Source organism: Etheostoma cragini, chromosome 5 (assembly GCF_013103735.1).
Source record: "Etheostoma cragini isolate CJK2018 chromosome 5, CSU_Ecrag_1.0, whole genome shotgun sequence".
Classification (NCBI taxonomy): Eukaryota; Metazoa; Chordata; class Actinopteri; order Perciformes; family Percidae; genus Etheostoma; species Etheostoma cragini.
Genome location: NC_048411.1, coordinates 4,732,180 through 4,755,939, shown reverse-complemented (window position 1 = coordinate 4,755,939; position 23,760 = coordinate 4,732,180). Strand labels below are relative to the sequence as shown.

Here is a 23,760-nt window from a genome sequence, read left to right as displayed (position 1 = left end):
ACACACACACACACACACACACACACACACACACACACACAACACACACACACAGATATTGAAAGCCATTGCTCATTTGTATGTTGTTACACAGCAAAATAAGTTAGCTCTCTATTCTACAACCAGCTACACCATCTAAACCTTTTTGTCTCATTTAAGAGTGACTCAGTATATCTTTCTCTCACTCTCTCTCTCTCTCTCACACACAAACTCTCTCTCTGTCTCTCTCTCACAGCTGTAGACGTATAGACTTTGAATACTGCAGATACAAGTGGCTGCCGTAGTCGATCCACACCCCTGTTCTGTGGATATTGTTAACGAAACATGTGCTTCATCTGCCAGCTGGCTTTCCGAATGGAAAAGCATATCTCCATGGCAATGTTCTGCAGTTCTGCACTGTTGGATATTTACAGCCTCTTAGATTTACAAAGTGATACAATAACATTGCTATTTCAGTTTAGGTGCTCTTTCAAATGTTATTTAGTATTTCGGTGCTAATGGAGCTTTTTATTTTGGATTGATAAATTTGTACTAGGCCTCAGTCAACTCATGTAAAGGCTGTTTAAATGAGTTTCCGGACTGTGTCTTTTTTTTTTTTTTTACTTAACTGCTTCTGGGAGACTGCAGAGACCAGCTTGTTGATGTGGTTATTTTTCTACTCATCCCGAGGGCAATATCAACACTGTAGATATAAAGGATTGTGACCCTGTTTCACCTGCATTCACAGTGCACTCCTGAACCATCAAAGACGAAGTAGAGCTTTGACTTGACCTCCATTCATCTCCATCTCCATTTCCATCTATATCCCATGATTCCACTATTCCACCCCTGTCCCTTCAAGAAAATGCTTTGATATCTGCGTTAATGCATGCTTGATATCACAGCGTTGCGTGTGCTCACCCCTTTGATAAACGTATTTAAGAGATGTATGTCTTTGCCTGGTCCACATGCATTTCACAGAGCTCTCCTGTGTACATCAATGCATTCATAAGCTACTCTTCATCTCTCCTAACCACTCCCATTATTAATAAATGCATGATCTCACGCAGCGGCTCAGTGTGTGCGTACATGTGTGTGTCTCTTTCATATGCTCCTCAGTGTGTGTTTTAGGCCACTGCCGGGGACCCCGCCCTGCTCATTTATATTCATCCTCGCATAATAACTAGCCGCGCCTCCGGATAGCCCACTCAGTATAAGATCAAACATTATATTCAAACAAGGGGCTGTATAATTCATACTGCAACAGCCGTGCACACTACTTACTTCCTCGTCTCTTTCTCAGTTCCCCTCGCAGTGGATCCCCAAACTGGGTTCCTGCGTCTAGATATCTTTCAGGCTCATTGACTCTCTCTCTCTCTATGAGTCTTTGAGGAACAGTGGTCTGCAGCTGGTCCTGATCATGCTCTCATGATAAAAGAACATGGGGCCTTTGCCAGGTGACTGTGTCTCACTGAGTCTGTTTCAAAGAGATCCATTCACTAATGTCATCTACTAAAGGGCACATTCAATGAGTTGATCAAGTCACCCAATTCTCATTTCACAGATGTTTAGGCCAAACATCCAGTCGTTGGCTCCGCATGGGAATGATAGATGCCTGAAATCGCTGTCATATTTAATGACCGTTGGTTTAACCTCTGATCAAAGTCGCTCGGCTTGAAAGGTAATGACTAAAATGGCTGTATTAGTTTATTACTAAATGAGTAGTCTGGTTCAATGGATGCACATTGCTGGGATAAAGCCTGACATCCGGTCTCTCATGCTTCTATCTATTTTGCAAGGGCAACTTGCTGTATCCGGGTGGTGCCGCCCAAGATAGTTTTTAGATAGATAGATATTTGTTGAATTTCCCCTATCCCAGAATAGATAAGTGGTGTAGCCAGACCAAACTCCAGCACTGACAACGCTGTGGAGGTAAGTCTGGCAATGCAAGATAAGTTCAACAAAGCAATTAAGTGGTATAGGGCTTCAACCAACAATTATTTCCAGTAGTGATTAGTATGAGGATTATTGTCTCCATATATCAATGAATCCTTTGTTGTATCAAATGTCCCGTGAGCGCATTATAAGTCCAAAGAGCCAAGATATTCAGTAATTCAACAACAATTCAATTCAACAATCATCGAAGACAGAGAACATTTGAGAAATATTTGCTGAAATGATTAACCGAAGATTTCTATTTAAAGAGCTCATTCTTGAAAATGAATTCTCTTTTCTCTCTTTTTCAGGTTTCCATCTCAGCGGCACAGTGACGGACCCGGCCACACCCTCGACCCCAGAGCTCGTTTGCAGCGTCAGCGTCAGCTTCGACCGCTGCAAGATCACGGCGGTAACATGCACCTGTGGCAACAAAGACATCTTCTACTGCGCCCACGTAGTGGCACTGTCACTTTACAGAGTACGGAAGCCAGAGCAGGTCAAACTGCACCTGCCCATCTCAGAAACCCTGTTCCAGATGAGCAGAGACCAGCTGCAGAAGTTCGTCCAGTATCTGATTTCAGTCCACCACACCGAAGTGTTGCCTACTGCACAGAAACTGGCTGATGAGATTCTGTCGCAGAACTCAGAGATCAACCAGGTCCATGGTGAGGGAAAGTGTGTATGTAAGTGAGCGTGGAAGGGTTGTGGGCATGTTTAGGATCATGCAGTTGTGCGTGTGCTTGTTTTTGTGTGTGCTCCGGCCTCTATGTGCATGCATGTATCGACTGTGCGATGAAGGTAAAGTGTGGCAGGATCAATGTTACTCATTAGTGAGATCCAGGCAGTAGAGGAGAAGCTGTGTGCTTCCAATCAACACTATAGACCAGTTATTTACCTTTTGAGAGCGAGAGAACAATACAGAAACAGAGACGAAGAGGTTAGCAGTCAGATTAAGAAAGGTGCATATCTCTTGTTTCTGATACTGTACTATTTCTTTATAACAAAAGAGGGAAAAACTGAATGTCAAACGACACAAAGACAAAGAAACCAGTGGAAACACGCAACTGGTGAAGATGTGAAAAAGCACACATTTGTTATTGTCGAACTGGTCGGAAGTAGTGATAGAAGAAGAAGGATAAAACTGGGAAAGAAGTACACAACAGAGGCATACAGGAAAATAATTTAGAGTAAGGAATTTAAAGACAGAAGGGCGAAACTAGAAACTTCTGGGAATGGGGGGGCAACCTCAAGCTCATCCAGTAAGAGCACGAGCCCAATGTAGTCCTTTACAGCGGCCCGGGTTCGAGTCCTGCCCCATCTCTCTCCCACCTTTCCTGTCTATCCACTGTAACTATTTAATTAAAAAAAAAGGGAAAAGTGCTGTGAAGTGTTTTCTTATTTCTTATTTGACAGACTATTGATTCGTTGCCCATCAATAATCCCGTAAAACTAAAATAATCTGAATTCCTCCTATCAAACTAACCTATGGGAGCATCTTTAGGTGCTGATTTATTCACATTTATGCTTTTTAGAAATGCAGTCCTTATTTAATTTCTCCACTTGTTTGCATACTATGAAAGCATACTGTGCTGTCCTTGTAATTTGGGATGGGAAATATTACTTTCTATGACATTCGTTTAGCTTTGGGCTGCTTTCACAAAAACCTGTTACGGTTAAAATGAGGTAAAATTAGACCAATAAAGATAAGGTTATGCATATATCTATAATACATCTGCATGCATACATACAAAGAAGAAATCAAGCTGGACTTAATAAAACTCTACTATTTAAGTGTAGTGAATCTGAGCAGTATTTATGCATCTGTATAATATACTGCATATGAGCATATACTGTTGCTAAATCAATCTATACCAGGGATACAGTGGCCTTTGCACATCTAACATATTTGTGTGTGTGTGTGTGTGTGTGTGTGTGTGTGTGTGTGTGTGTAGGGGCCCCGGACCCCACGGCAGGAGCCAGTGTAGACGACGAGAACTGCTGGCATCTGGATGAGGAGCAGGTTCAGGAGCAAGTCAAGCTCTTCCTGTCGCAGGGAGGATACCACGGCTCGGGCAAGCAACTCAACCTGCTCTTTAGCAAGGTCAGGAGCCAGCAGCATTCATTCATCCACATACAGAACATAACAACACACATACCAACCCGGACCGCCACAGGCACAGGCACGCAGTTCATCCCGCCTGTGTGCCTCCCTGCCTTTAGGTGTTCTCGTCTCTGCACAAGAACACAAAAATGCAGTCTCACCCTAATCCTCCCCTCCGCATCCTGTTTATAAATCTTTTCTCTTTAGTGCACGTCGCTTCTATCCCCTTATGAAAAGAGGCCTTCTCTGTTCAAAGTAATCCCAGACGAAACAACTTACATATATTGGCATATACATTAAAAGGCAGACTGTCTCTAAGATAGAGCTAATTGCAGAAAGGAAGTGCAACATGAAGAGAGAGAATGAGGTATAGAAAGAGTAAAAGCTTGCTCTATGTACTGTTCTGTACCCACGATTACATGAGAGGTTCTCTCTGTTGCCGGGCAGAGCTAGACCAACATTAATGTTGTGCGCTATGTAAAGAGCTAAGAACGTTATCATCTATCCTGCCCGGCTTTTAGAATGTTTCTCAGCTTCATGTTTTTTGATGCCCGTTATATCCTATTCAGCACACACTCCCACTGACAGCCATATATACATCTTGTCCACTCACACACCCACGTTGAGAGCACACGTTCATGTGTACACCGAGCTGCCCTTAAGTGATAAACACACAATGTATGTGCATTTGTGTATGTATGCACTCCCGTGTCTTTGTCTTTCTCTCGGTGTGTGTTGGTGAAAACATCCGAATCAGAATAATTATTTAGTTGCAGTCGCTCACAGTCACATTTAAGGTGAAATAAGAGTAAGAAAAGAACACATCAGTAAGTGTATAGATCATAGCTATAAGTAACCTATCTACAATAAGACATAAATAAATAATTAAACATGTTGTCTCACTTTTCTTATCATAGAGACAAAAAAGCTTTTTCTGTGCACACATCAGATGAAGTACAGTTAAGAATCACTTTTACCACTTTTCACCAAAAAATGTTTTTCTTATACGGTATATATATATATATTTTATATCCCCATGCACCAAAGGTTGTTTTTGCTTCTGCTAAAAGATGCTGACCACCGGACTTTGCAATAAACGAGTCCCTGTTGCTCAGAAAATCTATTAGTAAGAGAAAGTGAAAAGAAAAGGAGAAAATTCAAATGCTGGTATTCACTAGGAAGTCTGTTAAAATCAATTTTTCACACAGATTTTTATATATTTTTTTAAAATCGGACTTTCACTATTTTTACATTTCTGGATTTGTGTTTCAAAAAGAATAAAGTTAAACTGACCACTACTGACACAGTGATTTATCTGCATACTTTCAAGTAACAGCAAAATAGATATTTAACCCAATCCAGTGGAAATGGGTCCTTTTTAATGCATGTTAGTCAAAAATTGTTAGAATGTACCATCAGATGTGTCTATGGAACTATTTTTCTATTTCATTCAATCCAACTTTTATTGATTGATTGATTACTTATTGATTTCTGAAAGAAGAGCAACAACAACAACAGCTTGCCGCACAAATCATACCTATAGGAAAAGATAAGTATACGGTAATCTAAAGAAACGTAATAATGTGGAATGCTAATAAATACATTAATAAATAACTACATATCTTAAAAACAACTTCAAATTATATAAAAGGTAATGAGGCAGACAAAAGCACAAAAGTACTTGAAACTTGATTTGATTGCAGCTCACTGGATAATGGTCATTAATAAATTTCCATATGTGCATTTTGAATGTGCTTCTGTCATTTATTATTTCAATATAGTTCTGTCTTGTCCCCAAGTTATGAGAGCTGTTTGGTGTCTTTATATTACTGTGTGTCTGTGTGTTTATAGCTCTCTGTTTGTGTAAATGAGGTATGTGTGTGTGTGTGTGTGTGTGTGTCTGTGCGGGTGTGCTGACCATCCTCCCTGTCCCCTCCCCCTCCCCCCTGTCCCCTCCCCCTTCCCCCCCCGCAGGTGAGGGAGATGCTGAAGATGCGTGACTCCAATGGAGCGAGAATGTTAACACTGATCACAGAACAGTTCATGGCCGACCCTCGGCTGGCTCTGTGGAGACAGCAGGGCACCACCATGACCGACAAGTACAGACAGCTGTGGGACGAGCTAGGTGAGGGGGAAAAACACAACACACACACATGTGCGCGCAAATGTGCACAAAGACACACAAACGCACCTCTTTCCCAGTATGCACAGGCACGGATAGATTTAGCAAGGCGGGCGATCGAAACCCAGACGTTGAGACGAAGACACGCACACGCACACGCGCGCACACACACACACACACACACACACACACACACACACACACACACACACACACACACACACACACACACACACACACACACACACACACACACACACAGTCAAATACACATATTTCTTCCCTCTGTTTGTTTATTTGTCTTTTGTGTCCAAGACAGCTCACATAGACAGATACACACAAACACACACACACACACACACACACTCTCCCTCATCACTGACAGCCCAGTTCCTAGCTTTCACTATGAATGCAGGTTTTTGCAGCACACCGCGCCTAATTAAAACCCAAAATATTATGACCTCTGTAATGTTTTGAAACACTACATATTACATATTTAGTTGATGTGACAGAGGGATGCTTGCCACGCAGTCATTTGGTTTGATACAGTGTGCGGTTCTTTTGACAGATGCACCGTACCTACAGCAAAACACTTCACCACAAACTACAAAACCAACAAGCCCATCACCAGGACGGCAGTCGTGTTGTCTCCTGTCTTTGTTGTTTTCCTCTAATGTCTCGGTCGATGTTGCTGTTGCTGCTGCTGCTGCTGCTACTGCTGCTGTTGTAGTTGATGATGATGATGTTCGTTTTCTCCCTTTGGTCTTGTTCTGCACTTTGTGAGGACAGCTCAGTGATCTCATCTGTTTCAATCCCACGTATTTTTGGAAGTGTGTGTACGGTCTCTTTGAAGTCCACACTTCAAACCCTTCTTCCAAAGTCCTTATCACTCCCCCTGATGTGTGGTGAATGCTGCCTCTCGGCGCCGCTCTCTCTCTCTCTCTCTCTCTTTCTCTCTTTCTCTTTCTCTCCCTCTCTTTTGTCTTTCTCTCCTTTGAGCCGCAGCTAGTGCTCTCCACCAGACACAAAGCCAAGCCTCATTCATTTGTCCTCACCCCATGTCTCCTCGTCCAAATCCTCTCCGCTCCCATTTCATTTTTATATTTCCCCTCTTCTGTTCTCCTTCTGTTCTGCACCTTTCATATTCTTTTTCTCTGTCTCTGTCCTTGTCTACGTCCTTCCTCCCAAACTCTCTGTGCCTTTACACACATGCATATATACAACACAATCACACACACTGTAGAGTGTACACATCGCCAGCAGTCTTGAGAGTAAAATCCCCGAATGGGCCGCCATCCCCAGAGACATAACCACTTTTCATATTCTGTTTGTTCCAATTTACTCCAAAATGATGTGTGTGCAGTCAGCGTTGCCTCGGGACTAGTTAAGTTCTCTGTTTTCACAGACTTTTGTATTCCAGTTCAAGATGGCGGCAGAATACAAAATGTGCACTAAAAGAAAGAGAAACAATATTATGAATGCTGCAGATCTTTGAAAACTGCCTCCAGCTTTCAGGGTTGCATGATAACTGTATTTAGGATTTTTTTTTTAAACCTCAAACGATACATGCATGGTATGACTTGTTGCAGACATCATTATCAAATGCTGGGAAGTAAGGCAGCTGAATGAAGTGTGTGTGTGTGTGTGTTTTTCTGTTCGCGTTGGTGTCCAGGTGCCCTATGGATGTGCATCGTACTGAACCCCCACTGCAAAGCAGAGCAGAAGTCTTCATGGTTGCGCCAGCTGCGCAGATGGAACAGCGTGGACGTCTGCCCCTGGGAGGACGGTAACCACGGCAACGAGCTGCCCAACCTCACCCACTCACTGCCTCAGGGTGCCCATGGCAACCAAGGTCAGAGATTGACAAGTTGTAAATGTCTGTCAATGACATATTTCATTTGTAGTAGTGTATCTCAACGTGAGAGGCGCTATAGTGCATGGAGCATTTGCAAACATCAGGAGTAAAGCCTCTAAGAGTAATTGTGCACGTTTAACTTTTTCTTTTGCTTCTTTACGGGTACTTTTCCACCTAGCCGGCTATTTTCATAAACAAACATAACCTCTCCGTTTTCAAAAGTAACATTTTGCACATAGCTGTTCATTTAAAAAAAATGCTGTCAAGAGCATGCCAAACCTGTAGGTGGCAGTGTAACGATGTTAGCCAATCAAAATCCTGAAAATAGCACCAGCAACGAATCACTACCTCGGCTGCCTAAACCTCCATATGTCTCAGTTTACTTGCAAATTTGCGAAGGGAGATTTCCCAAATCTCCAGTCTGGCCGCAGATTTTTAGAAAGACTCGTTTTCAGAGGCCAGTAAATGAAAAGCCTCCTTTACACAAAATAACCATGCACGTGTAAACAGGGATTGGGATGGAAGTTATTTTTCCATGTAGCTCAGTCACTTTCAAAGCTTCCATACAGTTATCTGGGAAAAAAAACTGTTTTTCTGTCTTTAAAACACCACAGCAGGTTAACTGCGGTGTAGAAGCCGGTACAGGCGGGTAATCTTTTAGCTGATGGTTATGTTTGTTCATAGTAATTATGCAAATGTACCAAACAAATACATGTTATCAATAGATGTTAAAATGCTCATGCATTTAAGACAAAAAATGACCAAATGACCATGCATGTGGTCCTTGCCTGCCTTTTTTCAAATCAAGCATTAAGTCCTTTCACATCTCCTTCAACTCTTCTTCTTCTGCTTCTTCTTCTTCTGCAGAGATGCGCCCCCACAGGACTGTGTTCACACGGGCCATTGAGGCCTGTGACCTGCACTGGCAGGACCGACACCTCCAGCACATAATCGCCAGCGACCTCTATGCCAACTACTGTTACCATGACAACCAGGAGGGCTCCCTCTTTGACACGCGCGGCTGGCCCTTGTGGCATGGTGAGTCCATGTGTATGTAGGTGTAATGTGAGCGCACGTGTCACTGTGGATGTGACGCATGTGGACTGAGAGTAGCCAATGGAAGGAGACTGAAGACTGTATCGGAGTCAAAACTCTGTCTTTTCCTCAGAACATGTCCCAACGGCCTGTGCCAGGGTGGACGCCCTGCGTTCGCACGGTTACCCAAGAGAAGCCCTCCGACTGGCCATCGCCGTGGTGAACACGTTACGACGGCAACAGCAGAGGCAACTGGAGCACTTCCGCCGACACAAGAAAGGTTTTTTTTAATTTATTTTTTATACAAGCTCTTTATTGTCAGAATATAAATTATTAAGCAACCCATATACTTCTTATACACACAAACACCACAATCGTTCACCTATCCAAACATACATTAAAAACTCCATAATATAAGCTGGAGTTATTAATACAACTTTTATTGCAGACTCAGGTCCATACAAAACATCACACGGTATAAATAGTATTTTAAAAAATAAAAATAAAGAGAAAATAGATGTTGAAATAACTGCTGTCTGTCAATTCTTCATTACATGTTTAATTCCTTGTCCTAATCATTTCATATGTACTATACTTAATTGTTCCTCTTCCTATTTAATAGTGTATATTTTCAGCTGTTCTGTTTGGTGAAGGCCATTAGCACTCTTTGCTAACTGTCTCTTTATCTGCTCTGTCTTGTCTCAGAGTTGCTTCATAAAGGCCATACCTCCATAACCAACATGGAGGGCTGGGTGGGACACCCCCTGGATCCCATCGGTACCCTGTTCAGCACCCTGACAGAGTCGGGACGAGGAGGAGAGGAGGGCTCCAACACCTGCTTAGACCTCTCAGGTACTCCTGACTTACAGAAACTGGCAGCCTGAATAAAACACATATAAACTCTATATAGCTCTGGTTTTATGGCGGCATATAAAACAATACATTCTGAGCCAACACAAATCCAAAAAGATGATACTGTGTGTTTTTTCTATGCTTTCTTGAACCACATACTTGTAAGATATGGTTTGATTTATATGGGGTATGCTGTAAAATAACATATTGTATACATGGGTATACACGTAACTGCTTTTTGATTGTGATTTTGATTTTGGCTCCTACCGATCACAGAAACAAGAATAAAAAAAATTATATTGCACATTCGATTTTATAGGTAAACTCTTATTTTGTCTTGGAATTCAAAAGGTTCACAGGGAAAAGTATTGAGGGACATTTCACAAGTCAAGGTTTTGATTGTTTTGTTCAACTGTTTCACTGTTTTTTAAGTTCAGTAAATCCAAAAGTCAATCAGTAATTGTGTTAAATAATTATGATTTTAACAGTGTCCATCCGTTGTATATAATTCACGGGGATTGGTTTTTAATATGGGATGACACAATACATTAATTACAATGACATCCATGTCTTGTTTCTTGTCATTATAAGACATATTTTTGATGTCTTTCACATTAATTGACTATTAGCACACAAGTGTTACATACTTAAAATGCAGATTCACCTTCAGTTGCTTGTCTTTCTGTATCTCATCATGCCCTCCTCGTGTTTTAAATTCCTCTCTCCTACGCTCCGTGAGCCCTCTGTCCTTCGTTGCCTCCTCTGCTCACAAAAATAGCCCTTTCCTTTGAGGTAGAGAAGGGAGCAGGGGATTCTCCTTAGGCGTTTGGTCTTTATTTTGGATGGTCGTTGGGTTCAGACCTCAGCTGTGTGACTGACAGTGGTTTTCCATAGGAGACATGCTCATTCAGGGTCTAAAACCTTAGAGAATAACACAGACATTGACTACATCCTCATGCCAGTTCCTTTGTTTCAGCTCCCTTTCTCCTCATCTAAGTTTTAGTTTTCTCTTTCTTCTCCACAGACTGCTCCAGTGTCGTAAGCCGAGCAGAGCTCCAGCGAATGCCCGTGCAGCGATTACTAGGAGACGGCGAATCGTACGTGGCGCTGGCTGTGGAGACGGCTCTGATTGGCTTAGGCCAGCAGCGGGTGATGCCTGACGGGCTGTACGCTCAAGAGAAGGTGTGTCGCAATGAAGAGCAGCTATTGGCCAAGCTGCAGGAAGTGGAACTGGACGACTCCCTGGTCAAAATCTTCCGTAAACAGGCTGTCTTTCTGCTAGAGGGTGAGGGACATAACAGATCATATTCCACCATTATGGCCTCTTTATTTCACTGCATCTCCCAGCAGTCACCACACATATGGACATATATAGACACACATCCCCTCTTTCTTCTCTCTCGCCCGACACATTCTTGCTAAAACAGGAAAAAACACATTGCGCTCACTCTCACTATTTATTATCCTTTCATTTTGTGGCGCAAATAGAGGCTGAGCTGCCCTGGGCCAGACTAAAATGAGCTCTTTGCACACTAACACCAGGGGTATTGTGTCAGCACACACATGCGTGCACACAAAGCAGTGTGTACATTTACAGGACTGGGGCTGGAGCAGAATGAGGTTTGGTTATGGGAAAGAGGAGGAGGAGGAGGAGGAGGAGGAGGAGGCGGGGGATGGGGGAGGTGGCACATTCTGAACAGCCCAGCCCAGTCAAACTCCACTCCAGTCCCCACCCAAACCCCAGCCCCGCCCCCGCCCCTGCCCCGGCCCCCGGCGCGACCACCCACCTCTTGCTCCGTTACTAATAGATCACCATGCTCCGAGGCCTCTGTGGGCCCCTGGAGGCTGCAGTCGCGCCACTGTGTGATGTGGTCTGTGGCTTAGGAGCCTGTTGGGGTTTAAAATAACCCACCAGAGACGAGGGGAAGTGCAGGAAGAGAAGGGGGGTGGGAGGGGAGAGCGTGCGAGGCAAAGACTCCACACACACACACACATTCACACACAACCATATGGTTTCTGACGTCACGGTTTGTTTTAATGCCGCATGGCTTTGCCTCTTCCTGGAGGGGGAGAAGTCACTCCTCAGTGTGCTATACAACAAGCACAACTAAATATACAACAATATGTTGTCTTTTTATACTCTATATATCAGACTTCCATACTTGCATGTATTGACTTGATGAGACAGATAATTGTTTTACTGGTGAATATCTTCCACCTCTTTGTTCTGCCATTTAAAACAGCTCCCCTTTTTTTAGTGTGTGTGTTTTCTTTCTCTTTCGAGCAGCTGGTCCGTACTCTGGTCTTGGAGAGATCGTCCACAGAGAGAGTGTTCCCATGCACACCTTCGCCCGCTATCTCTTTACCTCTCTCCTACCTCAAGACGCTGAACTGGCGTACAAAATTGCACTGAGAGCCATGCGGTAGGTCTTAAGTGTGTGTGTATGTGTGTTTGTGTGTGTCATTTTTCTGCACTTCCTATACTTTATATTTTATATTTCGTGTCGACACTGTAAAGGGGTTGCTTCGATCTCGTTGCACTTGTGTATAATGACAATAAAGGCTTTCTATTCTATTATATGTCAAATCCTTGGAAATCCCATTTTATTGTTTATTTTTTGATTAAGAAAATCCTCCCAAGTTTGGGCTAATGGAGCCTTTAAAAAAAAAAAAATGGAAAATTCTTTAACATTGGCTGGTTGCTCACAAATTCATAATCATCTGACTGTAACCAGACTCTGCATCGCTTGTTTAGGAACTTTTGTAGATTCCACTCAGATTTGAGTTTTTATCCACCTTACACATTCAGATTTGTCCAGATTTTGGAACTCAAATGTCTGATATTGTGACGCCAACTTAAGTAACTTCAACATGAATTTAATGGATGCAAGGACGCTAAAAATATAGAGCATTTTGCCTGTGTTTTTTGTTATGTGAGCATGTGTGTCTGTGTATAGTTCGGGGGTCTTGTCTTGTCCGTGGGTCTGACTGCGTGTTTGTCCATGTGATCTCTCTATATTAAGCCCCTGTGTGTATTCATCTGTGGACAATGTGTACATGTGTATGTGTGTTAATCAGTCTGCGCTGCTGTGTTTTGATGTTGTGACTAGTGGGAGCTGGATCAGTGAATATTAATTACATTAATGAGAGTGTAATTAGTGTGGCTGTAATGAGGAGGAAGCGCACACACACACACACACATGCAGGGCCAACAGGGAGAGGGCAGTGTGGGAAAGATGTTTGTTGTGTTTCTACAAAGCTTCTCAGAGTCAATCACTGAGAAACTGGCAAATGATTAGAGAATGAACGAGAAGTGCTTTTTTTTTTTTTTTTTTTTGCTGGCTTGTACCATCGTGTGTCACAGCCGGACAAACGGAGAACAAAAGGACAACACTTCATTCACGCTTTCCTCCCGTTAACCATTCAGGAGGTGTCGGGAATTGAAATATTGTGCGTTCAACACCAAAACAACATGGTTGGCTTTCTCATTGAGGGGCTGTGTGGTTTCAAGGTTGCACATCCAACCGCTGAGTGTCCCCTCCTTGTAAACCAAAGTCCCAAACCTGTTTTCCCTGAGTCAGCCTTTCCCCTCGCTACTTCCCTTCACCTTCCCCATTTCCTCCCGTCACATCCTCCAACCTCACTCCTGTGGTGTGAAACCAGCGATTTAGAATAATATGGCCACTTATGGGTGCTCCTGGGAGCCAGGTGTGTCTACTCAGCACATAATGAATGTGTGTAATGTAGCGTAGTGTAATATGATAGCATATACCTCCCTGCTCCCATGGGACGACGGACAGTTAAATATAGAGGAGGAGGTAAAGGAACCAAGGCTATTTTAATGGATCCATTATAACCCTATCATTGATACAGGGAGAGGGAGAGAAAGTCTAGCTTTCTGGCTCATTCTCACACACACACACACACACACACACACTTCTTCACTTTCCCCTTCTTTCTCTATTTCTTTTTATCCCGCACAGTTGCTCTCTCAACCAACTTTTTTTCTTTTATGCAAGGAAGTCTGCCTTCGTACACTTCGTGCCTGTCCAGTATTTTAAAGTGTGTGTATGCGTGTGTTTATGCGCTGCGTATGACATTCATTAAAGCGCGTGAGAGCGGCATATGCCGTGAAATGGCTTGGTGTGAGCGGCCAACACAAAAACAGATGAGCTGCCTACTGGCTCATGGGCTTCCCAGAATTTGAATGCAGCTACAGAAGAAGAAGAAGCCTGCTGCCTTTCCAGGAACTGTACTTATCGCAACCCTTTGGAAGCCTAAGGGACAAATCCCTGCCGCCTGTTATTTCTCTATGAGATACGAGTCTAAAAAGTAAAAGCACAACAAAAATGCACTTAAAGTAAAGAGTAAAAGTACACATAATAGCCACTATGCTTTTTATATAGAAAATGTTGAATACAGAATATGTTCCTAGTAACTATCAAATAAATATAGCAGATAAAAAAAAAATATCTTCCTCTTAAATGTAGTGGAGTTATAGCAAAAAAGTAGCATGAAGTGGAAATGCTCAACTAAAATCCTGCAGCCCTCGGTGCTCATGGAACTTGTTAAAATCTCTTGGAAAACAAAAGAAATAAACTAAAAAATAAGGCCATTTTGCTAGATTACTGATAAATTGTTGTTTTCGAGATTTCACCAGACAGCGAGGACTTTCTGATGAGCTACTTGCTGCGCTTCACCCAACGCCGATGTCATTTCAAGCATCCGAGGCACTTCGAGAGGAGTGGACTAAAATTAGGGGTTACATTCCGGGTCTTGTATGACTTGATCCCTCCTGTCAGGCATTATTTGGGTTTCCAACTTTGAGTTTGTGTATAGAGTGCAGGTCTTGCAGCGGATGTGACACTTAACGGATAGATGTGTGCTTGATAGATTATGAAAGTAAAGGGTGTTTACAGTCGGAGGGGGAAAGGAACATGAGTTAGAGAGGTCAGTTGTCATGGTGATGCTGACCAGAACTCCTAGAGGGCCTCAGGATTTAGGTAAAACCTGACTTGACTGCTTTTTATCAACGTCTCATTCGTTTTTCTTTGTTTCATTTGATTTGCGTCTTTGTGTGTGGGGATTTGAATTTGATCTGTTACCCAACTGGGTCCACTGATTCTGTCTCCCATGGTCCTTTGCAGACTCCCTCCGCATTGTCACCCTTGAATATTTCTGCTATGATAAGTATTGCTGAGTCGCTTTCAGATGTGACAGGGTGCTGCAGTGCCACAGGATACGTTTGACACTGGAGCCCAGACACAGAGGAATTAATTGCCTCTTCCAGCTCACTGTTAGCGAGTTATATAGCATTGATAGTACACATTTATACCCAGCTATGGCAGTGCTGTAAAGAAATATGAGTTTAATTTGATTTTTTTAAGCACACTTGGCATTGAGAGTTTGTATAGTGTTATTGCACAGGGAATATTATCATTTTGATAACCATTGTGCGCTGTAGGCGCTTGATTGGGAAACGCATATACCGTACTTGTGCTGAGATTGAATGTTTCAGAGCAGTCCATTAGGATTTTTTTCATCATTAGTTTTTTTTTTTTTTGCTTGTTTCTTATTGAACAATCGACCTGTATGGCTTTCCTCTCAACACTTTAAGGAGGTTATTTTTCAGCAACCCAGGCCTCTCAAGCTCCAATCCAATGGAGGCCTCTGGCTCTCTGGTGAAAACCAAACAAAGACAGGAATGTTGATGAGGCCTCCATCTTTACCCAGGGAACTCTTTTTTTTTTTTTTTTTTTGCTTTGCTACACCCCAGGAATCTTCCATAAGGCCCCAATGTGGTGGAAGCTTTTAGCAGCTCTTTAGATGTGTGTGGAATGAACCCGGCTGTTGCAATAAGGCTTCCAACATCTCCATTTTACACCAAGTGTCAACGTTCACACTCGCACGCATCTCGACTGGGTTTTTGTCGTTTTTTTTTTCTTTCTCTTCCAGGGACGAGCCACGCTTGTGCCCTTTGGACAAAACTGAGTGAAGAGGAAGAGTTTTTTTTTTTTACATACCTTCACTCAGGTGGCAACAGAATCACATGCACTTTGCTCTGAAATTGAAACTGGCATTTAGCATCACATTGCTTTTACTGGACTGCTTTGATGTGTTTTCAAAAGGGCAGGTGTGTGTGTCAGCATGTGTGAGCGTGTGTGACCATGTGCGTGTGTGTGTGTGCATCCACGCTTGTGGGTGCAGGCTCTTTTCATTCACGTGTGTCGGGATTTGTTTGATGTGTGTCCAGTCTTACGGGGCTGAAAGGTGAATTCCTTAATTTCCCCACGGAGTCAATTAGCTTTGTGATTGGCTGAGAGAAGGCCAGGTTGTGCTGTCTTCTGAAGGAAAGAAGACCTTTGAAACTGAGGTGGGAGCGGAGGGAAGAGAAGTGAAGCAGAATATGAGATGAGCCGGCCACAGTGGTAATGGTGGTGGTGCTCGTGGTTCTGGGGAAGTCTTGGTTCTGTCAGTGTCATTCTAATGAGAGAGAGAGAAACTAGTGAAGCCCCTTCATCCTCTAGCAGGTGTTGCACCGTTCTGACTTCATTATGACCAATTAGAGTGAAGAAAATACTAATTATACCTTGGTTTCTAGGTGATTAAATACTAGGTTGGAAGTAAATTGCAGGGATAGGCTAACTGTAATCCCCCTGTGATCACAAAAAACATTTTCATTTTGAAGTCACTGTCAGAACATCATAATGAAGACTTTTTCTGTCCGTACAGTATTTCTGTCCGTCTGATTTCACTGGGATTTTGATGATTCGTGGACCTTTTATGTGTGTCTCTCATCCTCTGATTTTTATTCACTCCATTTCTCCGGCGCTTTGTCTCAGTTATCCCAACGTTATTCTTTTTCATTCTCGGGTCAACGCTCATTGAAACCTCGTATTTTTGTTTTTCTGAGTCAAAATTGAAAAAGATTTTTTTTTTTTATCATCGTTATGGTCGTCGTTTTCCACCCTTTTGTGTCTTTTCTCCAACGAGTTTGGCATTTTTTTTTAACATTTGTCAATTTTTTTCTGAGCCTTTTGAAATGTTCGTTTTTTTCCCCCAAAAAAAGTTTTAACGCTTTTGTTGTCCTCCCGGGTCAAAAACGGTCAACAATTTGACATTTTTGCCCCTTTTTCAGACTTTCGTTTTAGTTTTAGTTTTACAGTATAAATGGTCAATAACCCTCATTTACATAGAATTATTCCTAATATTTAAGTTAAAAAAAGCAGAAATTATGCATAATTTGACAAATAGTTAAGATCAGAGGAATGAAATTGATCAACTGTAGTTGCAAAGAGCATTGAGAGTATGGAATCCAATCCATTTTTTGTGGTAATTTTGTTAAAAATAAACCGATATTTCAAATATAGACACTTTTTAAAGGGATCAAATTTGAGGACAACAGGAGGGTTACAACTTTTTTTTCTTCAAATTTTTTATTACTTTTTTCAACATCTTTCACATTTTATTCCCATTTATTGACACTTTTTTTTAAAGTTCTTTTACCAATTGTTTTTTCTCCAATTGCTATAAAATTGAAATTAAAACACCCAAATTGAATGAAAGTTGTGAACTGATTATTTATTTAACTTGAGAGGAGCGTTGTTGGCAACCACCCACGTTACTTTTTTGGAGAATTTGTCTGAAAAAAACGCAAATTTTTGATATAGAACTTTTTGATAAGGGGTCAGATTTGGCCTGAAGACAAAAGGAGGGTTAATATAATTATTTGAAGTACTCTAAAGCAGTATTAAGTTTTCAAATCATGTATTTAATTACTGTAAATTGTTTTCTACAGAATAGCATTACTCAGATCTCCTTTTCTGTCCGTTTCTCCGTCAGGTTGCCGGTGTTGGAGTCGACGGCCTCGTCCGGTGACCTGTCACGACCCCACCACATCGTGTCCGTGGTGCCCAACCGTTACCCGCGCTGGTTCACCCTGAGCCACATAGAGTCTCAGCAGTGTGAGCTGGCCTCCACCATGCTTACTGCTGCCAAAGGTGCATAGATATGCTTGCAAACACATATTTTACATAGAAGATGTCTGTGTTGCTCAGTGTGAGTGGATTGTATCAGCATTAACACACAGATCCTACAACCACACACTCCTAGTCTAAAGCATTCCTGTGTTCAAATCCTCTCTAGGTGACAGTCGCAGGCTGGAGACGGTCCTGGAATCCATCCAGAAAAACATTCACTCCTCGTCTCACATCTTCAAACTGGCTCAAGATGCGTTCAAGATCGCCACTCTAATGGACAGCCTGCCTGACATCACGCTTCTCAAAGTCTCTCTGGAGCTGGGACTGCAGGTACGAAAAAATGGGCACCGCTCGATATTTATTAGGACCTTTTTTTAAGGAGGTTGTAAAGTTTTTATGTGGGTGCACATCAGGTTTGGCCAATTTTAAGGTGCAGCAGAACAATCATTAAAACCTAGAGACGAATGATATCCAAAACAAGACAATTACATAACATACATCCCTTTGTTATGTATGTGTGATAATGATATTTTAACCATATCTAGTTTCTTCAAGGTCACTTTTTCTCTTGAAACAGCTGTAAAACTGAAAACTTGTATTATCGCTATTTGATCATTTTTTGTACAGGAAAATCTTCCAGATATTGAGGATGAACTCTACTGTTCATGCAGCAATCGTTCACTTATATTGAGATTTGTTGCACCCATGGAAGGACTTTATTTTTGTGTTCGTGAAACTTATAAAACGCAGTCTTGGAAAATGGGAACATTGTGAGGGAATAGTATTTGCAATACACACTCATTCCTGTTAAATAGCTCTATATTCCATGGCCATTATACGTCCGTGCAGCGTGATCACCAGGCCTCATGACTCCCATGAGATGACTACCATACCATTACAGCTCCAACTGTGTGTATCCTTTAGCTTTTTGAGAATGCAAACGTGTGTGGATGTGGGGACAAGGGTTGAAGATAACTACATTCATATTTCCTGGCATTTTTTTTGTTCACTTTAGGAACAATTGGAGAGCTGATGTTGTATACAAGTTGTTATCAGACTTGTTTTGGCAAAATATTTGAACATTCATTTTTTCTTGCAGTCGTTCTTTTTTTGGGGGGGATTGTGCACTAAGTTGATTGTGTAATTAGATTTTACACAGAAATGGGAAAAAAGAAAAAAGGGGTAGAAGGCATTGTTTAGTAGTTATTTGACAAAAGTGGTAAACATTTCCATTGTAGCACCGAGCTACAGCAATTGGAGACTTCAGTGTTATACTTACAATTTTACAATATACAATATATATATATATATATAAGCATATCTATATATGTTTGTGTGTGTGTGTGTATGTATATATACGTGTGTGTGTGTGTATATATAACCTTGTTTTAAGAAAAACAATATATATGTATAGTATGTATTTATATATATATATACTGTGTGTGTCTATATATAACGTATATATGTGTATATATATGTGTGTATATATATATAACATGTGTATATATATATATATATGTGTGTGTGTATGTATGTATATATATGTGTGTGTGTATGTATATATATATATATATATATATATATATATATATATATATATACACATGTATGTATATATATCCATAATAGCTTTTCTTAAAAAAAGGTTGATTTCATAAAGACTTGTGACTTTATTAACCATTTTTCTTGTAGCTCGTTGTTATCATATCCGGGATAGTTAGGACAAAAAAAATCCTGAATGGGATTTTTTAGTTCAGTACACACTGTTCAGCTTTATTGGAATGGTAGAGATAGTTTGGTTTTCTTGTGCAGCTCCTTCCAAGTTTCAAGCATTTTTCTCTACAACTCACCTGCCATTCCCTCTATTTTTCCCATGTTCCTCAGGTGATGAGAATAACTCTGTCCACATTAAACTGGAGGAGGAGAGAGATGGTGCGCTGGTTAGTCACGTGTGCCACTGAAGTGGGTAAGTGCCACTTAAATGTTTCTGTTTGATTGTTTCCAGATGTACTTCATCTAATTACTTCATCTTCCAACTTTCCCTTCATTCTGTCCCATATGTGTCTTCCAGGTGTGTACGCACTGGACAGCATCATGCAGAGCTGGTTCACCCTCTTCACCCCCACGGAAGCCACCAGTATCGTGGCCACCACTGTCATGTCCAACAGCACCATCGTCCGCCTCCACCTGGACTGCCACCAGCAGGAGAACCTGGCTTCATCCGCCCGCACCCTCGCCCTGCAGTGTGCCATGAAGGACCCCCAGAACTGCGCCCTCTCTGCTCTTACACTCTGTGAAAAGGACCACATTGCCTTCGAGACAGCCTACCAGATTGTACTGGACGCGGCGGCGACGGGGATGAGCTACACACAGCTTTTCACAATAGCACGCTACATGGAACACCGCGGTTACCCAATGAGGGCGTATAAGCTGGCGACGTTAGCCATGGCTCATCTGAACCTCAGTTACAACCAGGACACACACCCGGCCATCAACGACGTGCTCTGGGCCTGCGCGCTCAGCCACTCGCTGGGGAAGAACGAGCTAGCCGCTGTCATCCCCCTGGTGGTCAAGAGTGTGAAGTGCGCCACCGTTCTCTCGGACATTTTGCGGAGGTGCACGCTGACCACGCCGGGCATGGTGTCGGCGCTGCACAGCCGCAGGAACTCTGGGAAGCTGATGTCCCTGGACAAGGCGCCGCTAAGGCAGCTGCTGGACGCAACCATTGGGGCCTACATCAACACCACACACTCGCGGCTCACACACATCAGCCCGCGCCACTACAGCGAGTTCATCGAGTTCCTGGGCAAGGCCCGGGAGACTTTCATGATGGCTCATGACGGACACATTCAGTTCACCCAGTTCATAGACAACCTGAAACAGATCTACAAGGGCAAAAAGAAACTAATGATGCTGGTGAGGGAGAGGTTTGGCTGAGGGTGAGGCTGGGGGTCGCCAAATACTCCCCCCCCCCACACACACACACTCTAGTACTTTTCTATTAACTTGAGTCTGCCTTTTGAACTTCTTTTGGACTTAATAAAACGGAGAGGTAAAAAGAGGGATGTGACTTGTAGAATGAAGCGAAAAGAGAAAGGAAAAGATGACAAAAAAATCAACAGAGCCACACGCGGTATTATTGTTCTTGCTGTTGTTATTGTTATAAACATTATTACTATTATTATTATTAATAATATTATTACTACTATGTGTACAGAAGTGTTTTTATTTTTCAGAAGAGAGGAAATTTGTCACGTTGTGAATGTTGTGTGTATTTCTCTACATGTGTGCGAGAGGAAAATGAAAGTGAAATGGCTATTTTTTTTTTTTTTTTTTTATTTGTATGATTTAAAGCATCCTTCTTTCCCCCTTTTTCAGTGTACCATTGAGTTATATGTTGTCAATTGGCTGAAGAACCTTCTTCAATATTGCTCATGTAAAAACATAAAAAAAAGAAGAAGAAGAAGAAGAAAAACTACGTCTCGGCATCCTCAAAGAGAAACTAAGGCTTTAAATTACACAGAGCACCTCCCTCTGTCCAGGCCCTCACCAGTGGGTGCTGGGCGGCACTGCACACCTTACCTTAGCTTGGCTCGGCTCGGCACAGCTTGGGTTAGCACTGACAGAAAGCCGCCATCAGCATTTCTTTAGACAGCAGTAGCAGCAGCAGCACTTGAGCAGCCATTAGTTTTCTCTGGGTCCCAGGCATTAGCTTCATTACACACAACAATGCTCTTAGCTAACTTGTGTTGTTGTTATTGTTTTAATCCTCCTCGCCTCCATAATGAGTAGTACCTGTTTTAGACAGAGGACGGTATGCAGGTGCTACAGTGATGGCACATTACATAAAGATAATGAGTATTATTGTTACATTAATGTAATGGAGTAAGTGTGATTTTTCAACCGCCCAAGTTTGACTAAATAACCGTTTTAGTTGGATTTGTTTTGTTTTGTTGGTCAAAGTAGATACCCAGAGGGAGACGACTACCTCACGATACGGTATTAAACCTGCTCCCGTTTGTTTATGTTGCTATCGGGATACGTATCATCTATGATAGCTGATAGTCCTTGGTGAGACCAAGGTTGTGAGGAGATGTGGAGTCAGATTACTGCTGAGGGTTTCTGCGCCCGGCTTCTGCTGTACGTCACTGCCCCAGCATCGGTACTTACACTCCGAAAAATTGGCTCGAACGCGCCTCTCAGAAGTGTCAGTATGTCAGTCCCATCTCATCTCCAAAAGCCACCATTGTACGGTATTTTCAGACTAGGCCAGTGTCATTTCCCTCTGTGCATGTGAATCATAGAAATTAGACTTTCTACTGTTAAAGTTCATTGTGTGGAACCTTCAGTAATTGTCAACCAGAACGTTCTCAGGGATTTCTCTACACAGGAAAAAAGGCGGAACAAATGAACGACTGACTACAGGAAAAAGACAAAAACATGACACAACGTGAGCGAGCATTTATTGTACTCTGTATATATGCCATAGTATATGTCTGAATATGGAGGATCCGAAAGTATATGTTAACTAATTTATACAGAGTATTCTATGTAATGTGAAATACTTGAAGCCGCTGTAGTTTGCGCTCTTTCTCTTGCTCTCCTTCTCTCTTTTGTCTTCTCTTTTTGCTCTTTTGTTGAAAACAGAACATATCAGAAGGACTAGACTAACCTTGTTGATGGCTTTTTGGACTCTTAAGGCCTCATGTGATCATACTTGAGACGCTGGATCCTGTCACAAATGAAGGTTGAGTCAAATTGGTGATGGGCGGAGAAAAACATTGTTGTTCATTCCTGCTGACTAAAGCATTGAAAAGGGGGTGGAGGTAGACTACTTCAGGCCATTGGTCGATAAATGTTTGATAACCCAATACAGGACTTAATTATGCATGCAAACTGTTGCACTAGCCTAGTTTTCCATAGGATCCTATGGAAAAAAACTTTAATGTGCTTTATACAGGAGCTAATTTGAGATGAATCTGGTTAAAATCGTGTATGTGTCCAGCCTTACATGCATTTAGGGCGTCTCTTGGCTGAAGTCAGCCTAATGTTGCATTACTATAACCCTTGTCAGAGTCATTTAAGAGTTGTGCAACTCAACAAGACTCACATTGATAATTATGCACAGGTTCAATCTAGCTAAGATTTATAAAAAACAAAACAAGTCTCCTCAGTTCTCCCTTTTCATTCACCGCAGAATTTCCAGTGTCTCCTCTGCAATGTTCAGCTGTCCTATCATTACCTGCCTTTTTACCTTCTTTATATGTCTGATTTTTCTTTTTTCTGTGCATCTTTTTATATCTTATGTTGATTAAAGATAAAAGCAGCCTTTTTCTCTTGCCTTGTCTTAACGCTTTAAAGTAACCAAACAGGAAATCTATCTAACAACCAAACGCGTTCTAAGAGGTGAGAGACAACCCACCTTGGTCCCAGCTTTAGTGTCCTTAATTAGTAAGTGAATGGCTGTGTAACTCATGCTTTAACAAAGCAATTCCTCACGTGTGTTTGGTGAAAAAATACATTGTCCAGTGTCTCTTGTTCTCTTCAGAAACAATTTCCTCTGAGTCTTTCTAGCTTTGTTTTTTTTTCTTTTTTTGTTTGTTTGTGTAGGAATCTTCTGCTCCCCCTATTTTATTTATTACAATGACCCATGTATACATGCTTATGAAATTAAGATTTGATACACCAATATCAATTTATTTATGTAACTAAATCACTGTTTTATAATCTTGTTAATGAGTCAATAATTGATTTCTTTTTTTTTTTTTTTTGCTTTTTTTGTTTTAATAAAAGTTAGTTTTTCTGAAATGTATATTCCCGTCACCTCTGCTTTATGTTTTGCACAATATTTTTGTGCAGCTGCACAAAGTGTATCATGGATTGTTACGGCCCGTGAGCT

General features: G+C 41.8%; 1 protein-coding gene across 1 annotated transcript in view; it reads left to right on the top strand.

Annotated features, from left to right (window-relative positions):
- The window catches only part of LOC117944626 (zinc finger SWIM domain-containing protein 6-like), a 46,058-nt gene extending 22,866 nt beyond the window's left edge, over positions 1 to 23,192 (top strand). The window contains exons 2-14 of the mRNA XM_034871619.1: positions 2,226 to 2,582; positions 3,870 to 4,018; positions 5,993 to 6,143; positions 7,813 to 7,992; positions 8,863 to 9,033; positions 9,164 to 9,310; positions 9,736 to 9,882; positions 10,907 to 11,167; positions 12,170 to 12,305; positions 17,725 to 17,882; positions 18,028 to 18,191; positions 19,746 to 19,827; positions 19,933 to 23,192. Of these exons, the coding sequence (XP_034727510.1) occupies positions 2,226 to 2,582; positions 3,870 to 4,018; positions 5,993 to 6,143; positions 7,813 to 7,992; positions 8,863 to 9,033; positions 9,164 to 9,310; positions 9,736 to 9,882; positions 10,907 to 11,167; positions 12,170 to 12,305; positions 17,725 to 17,882; positions 18,028 to 18,191; positions 19,746 to 19,827; positions 19,933 to 20,798 (2,969 nt within the window). The 3' untranslated portion in view covers positions 20,799 to 23,192. The remainder of the gene's footprint in view (positions 1 to 2,225; positions 2,583 to 3,869; positions 4,019 to 5,992; positions 6,144 to 7,812; positions 7,993 to 8,862; positions 9,034 to 9,163; positions 9,311 to 9,735; positions 9,883 to 10,906; positions 11,168 to 12,169; positions 12,306 to 17,724; positions 17,883 to 18,027; positions 18,192 to 19,745; positions 19,828 to 19,932) is intronic.
- Positions 23,193 to 23,760: the final 568 nt, after the last annotated feature.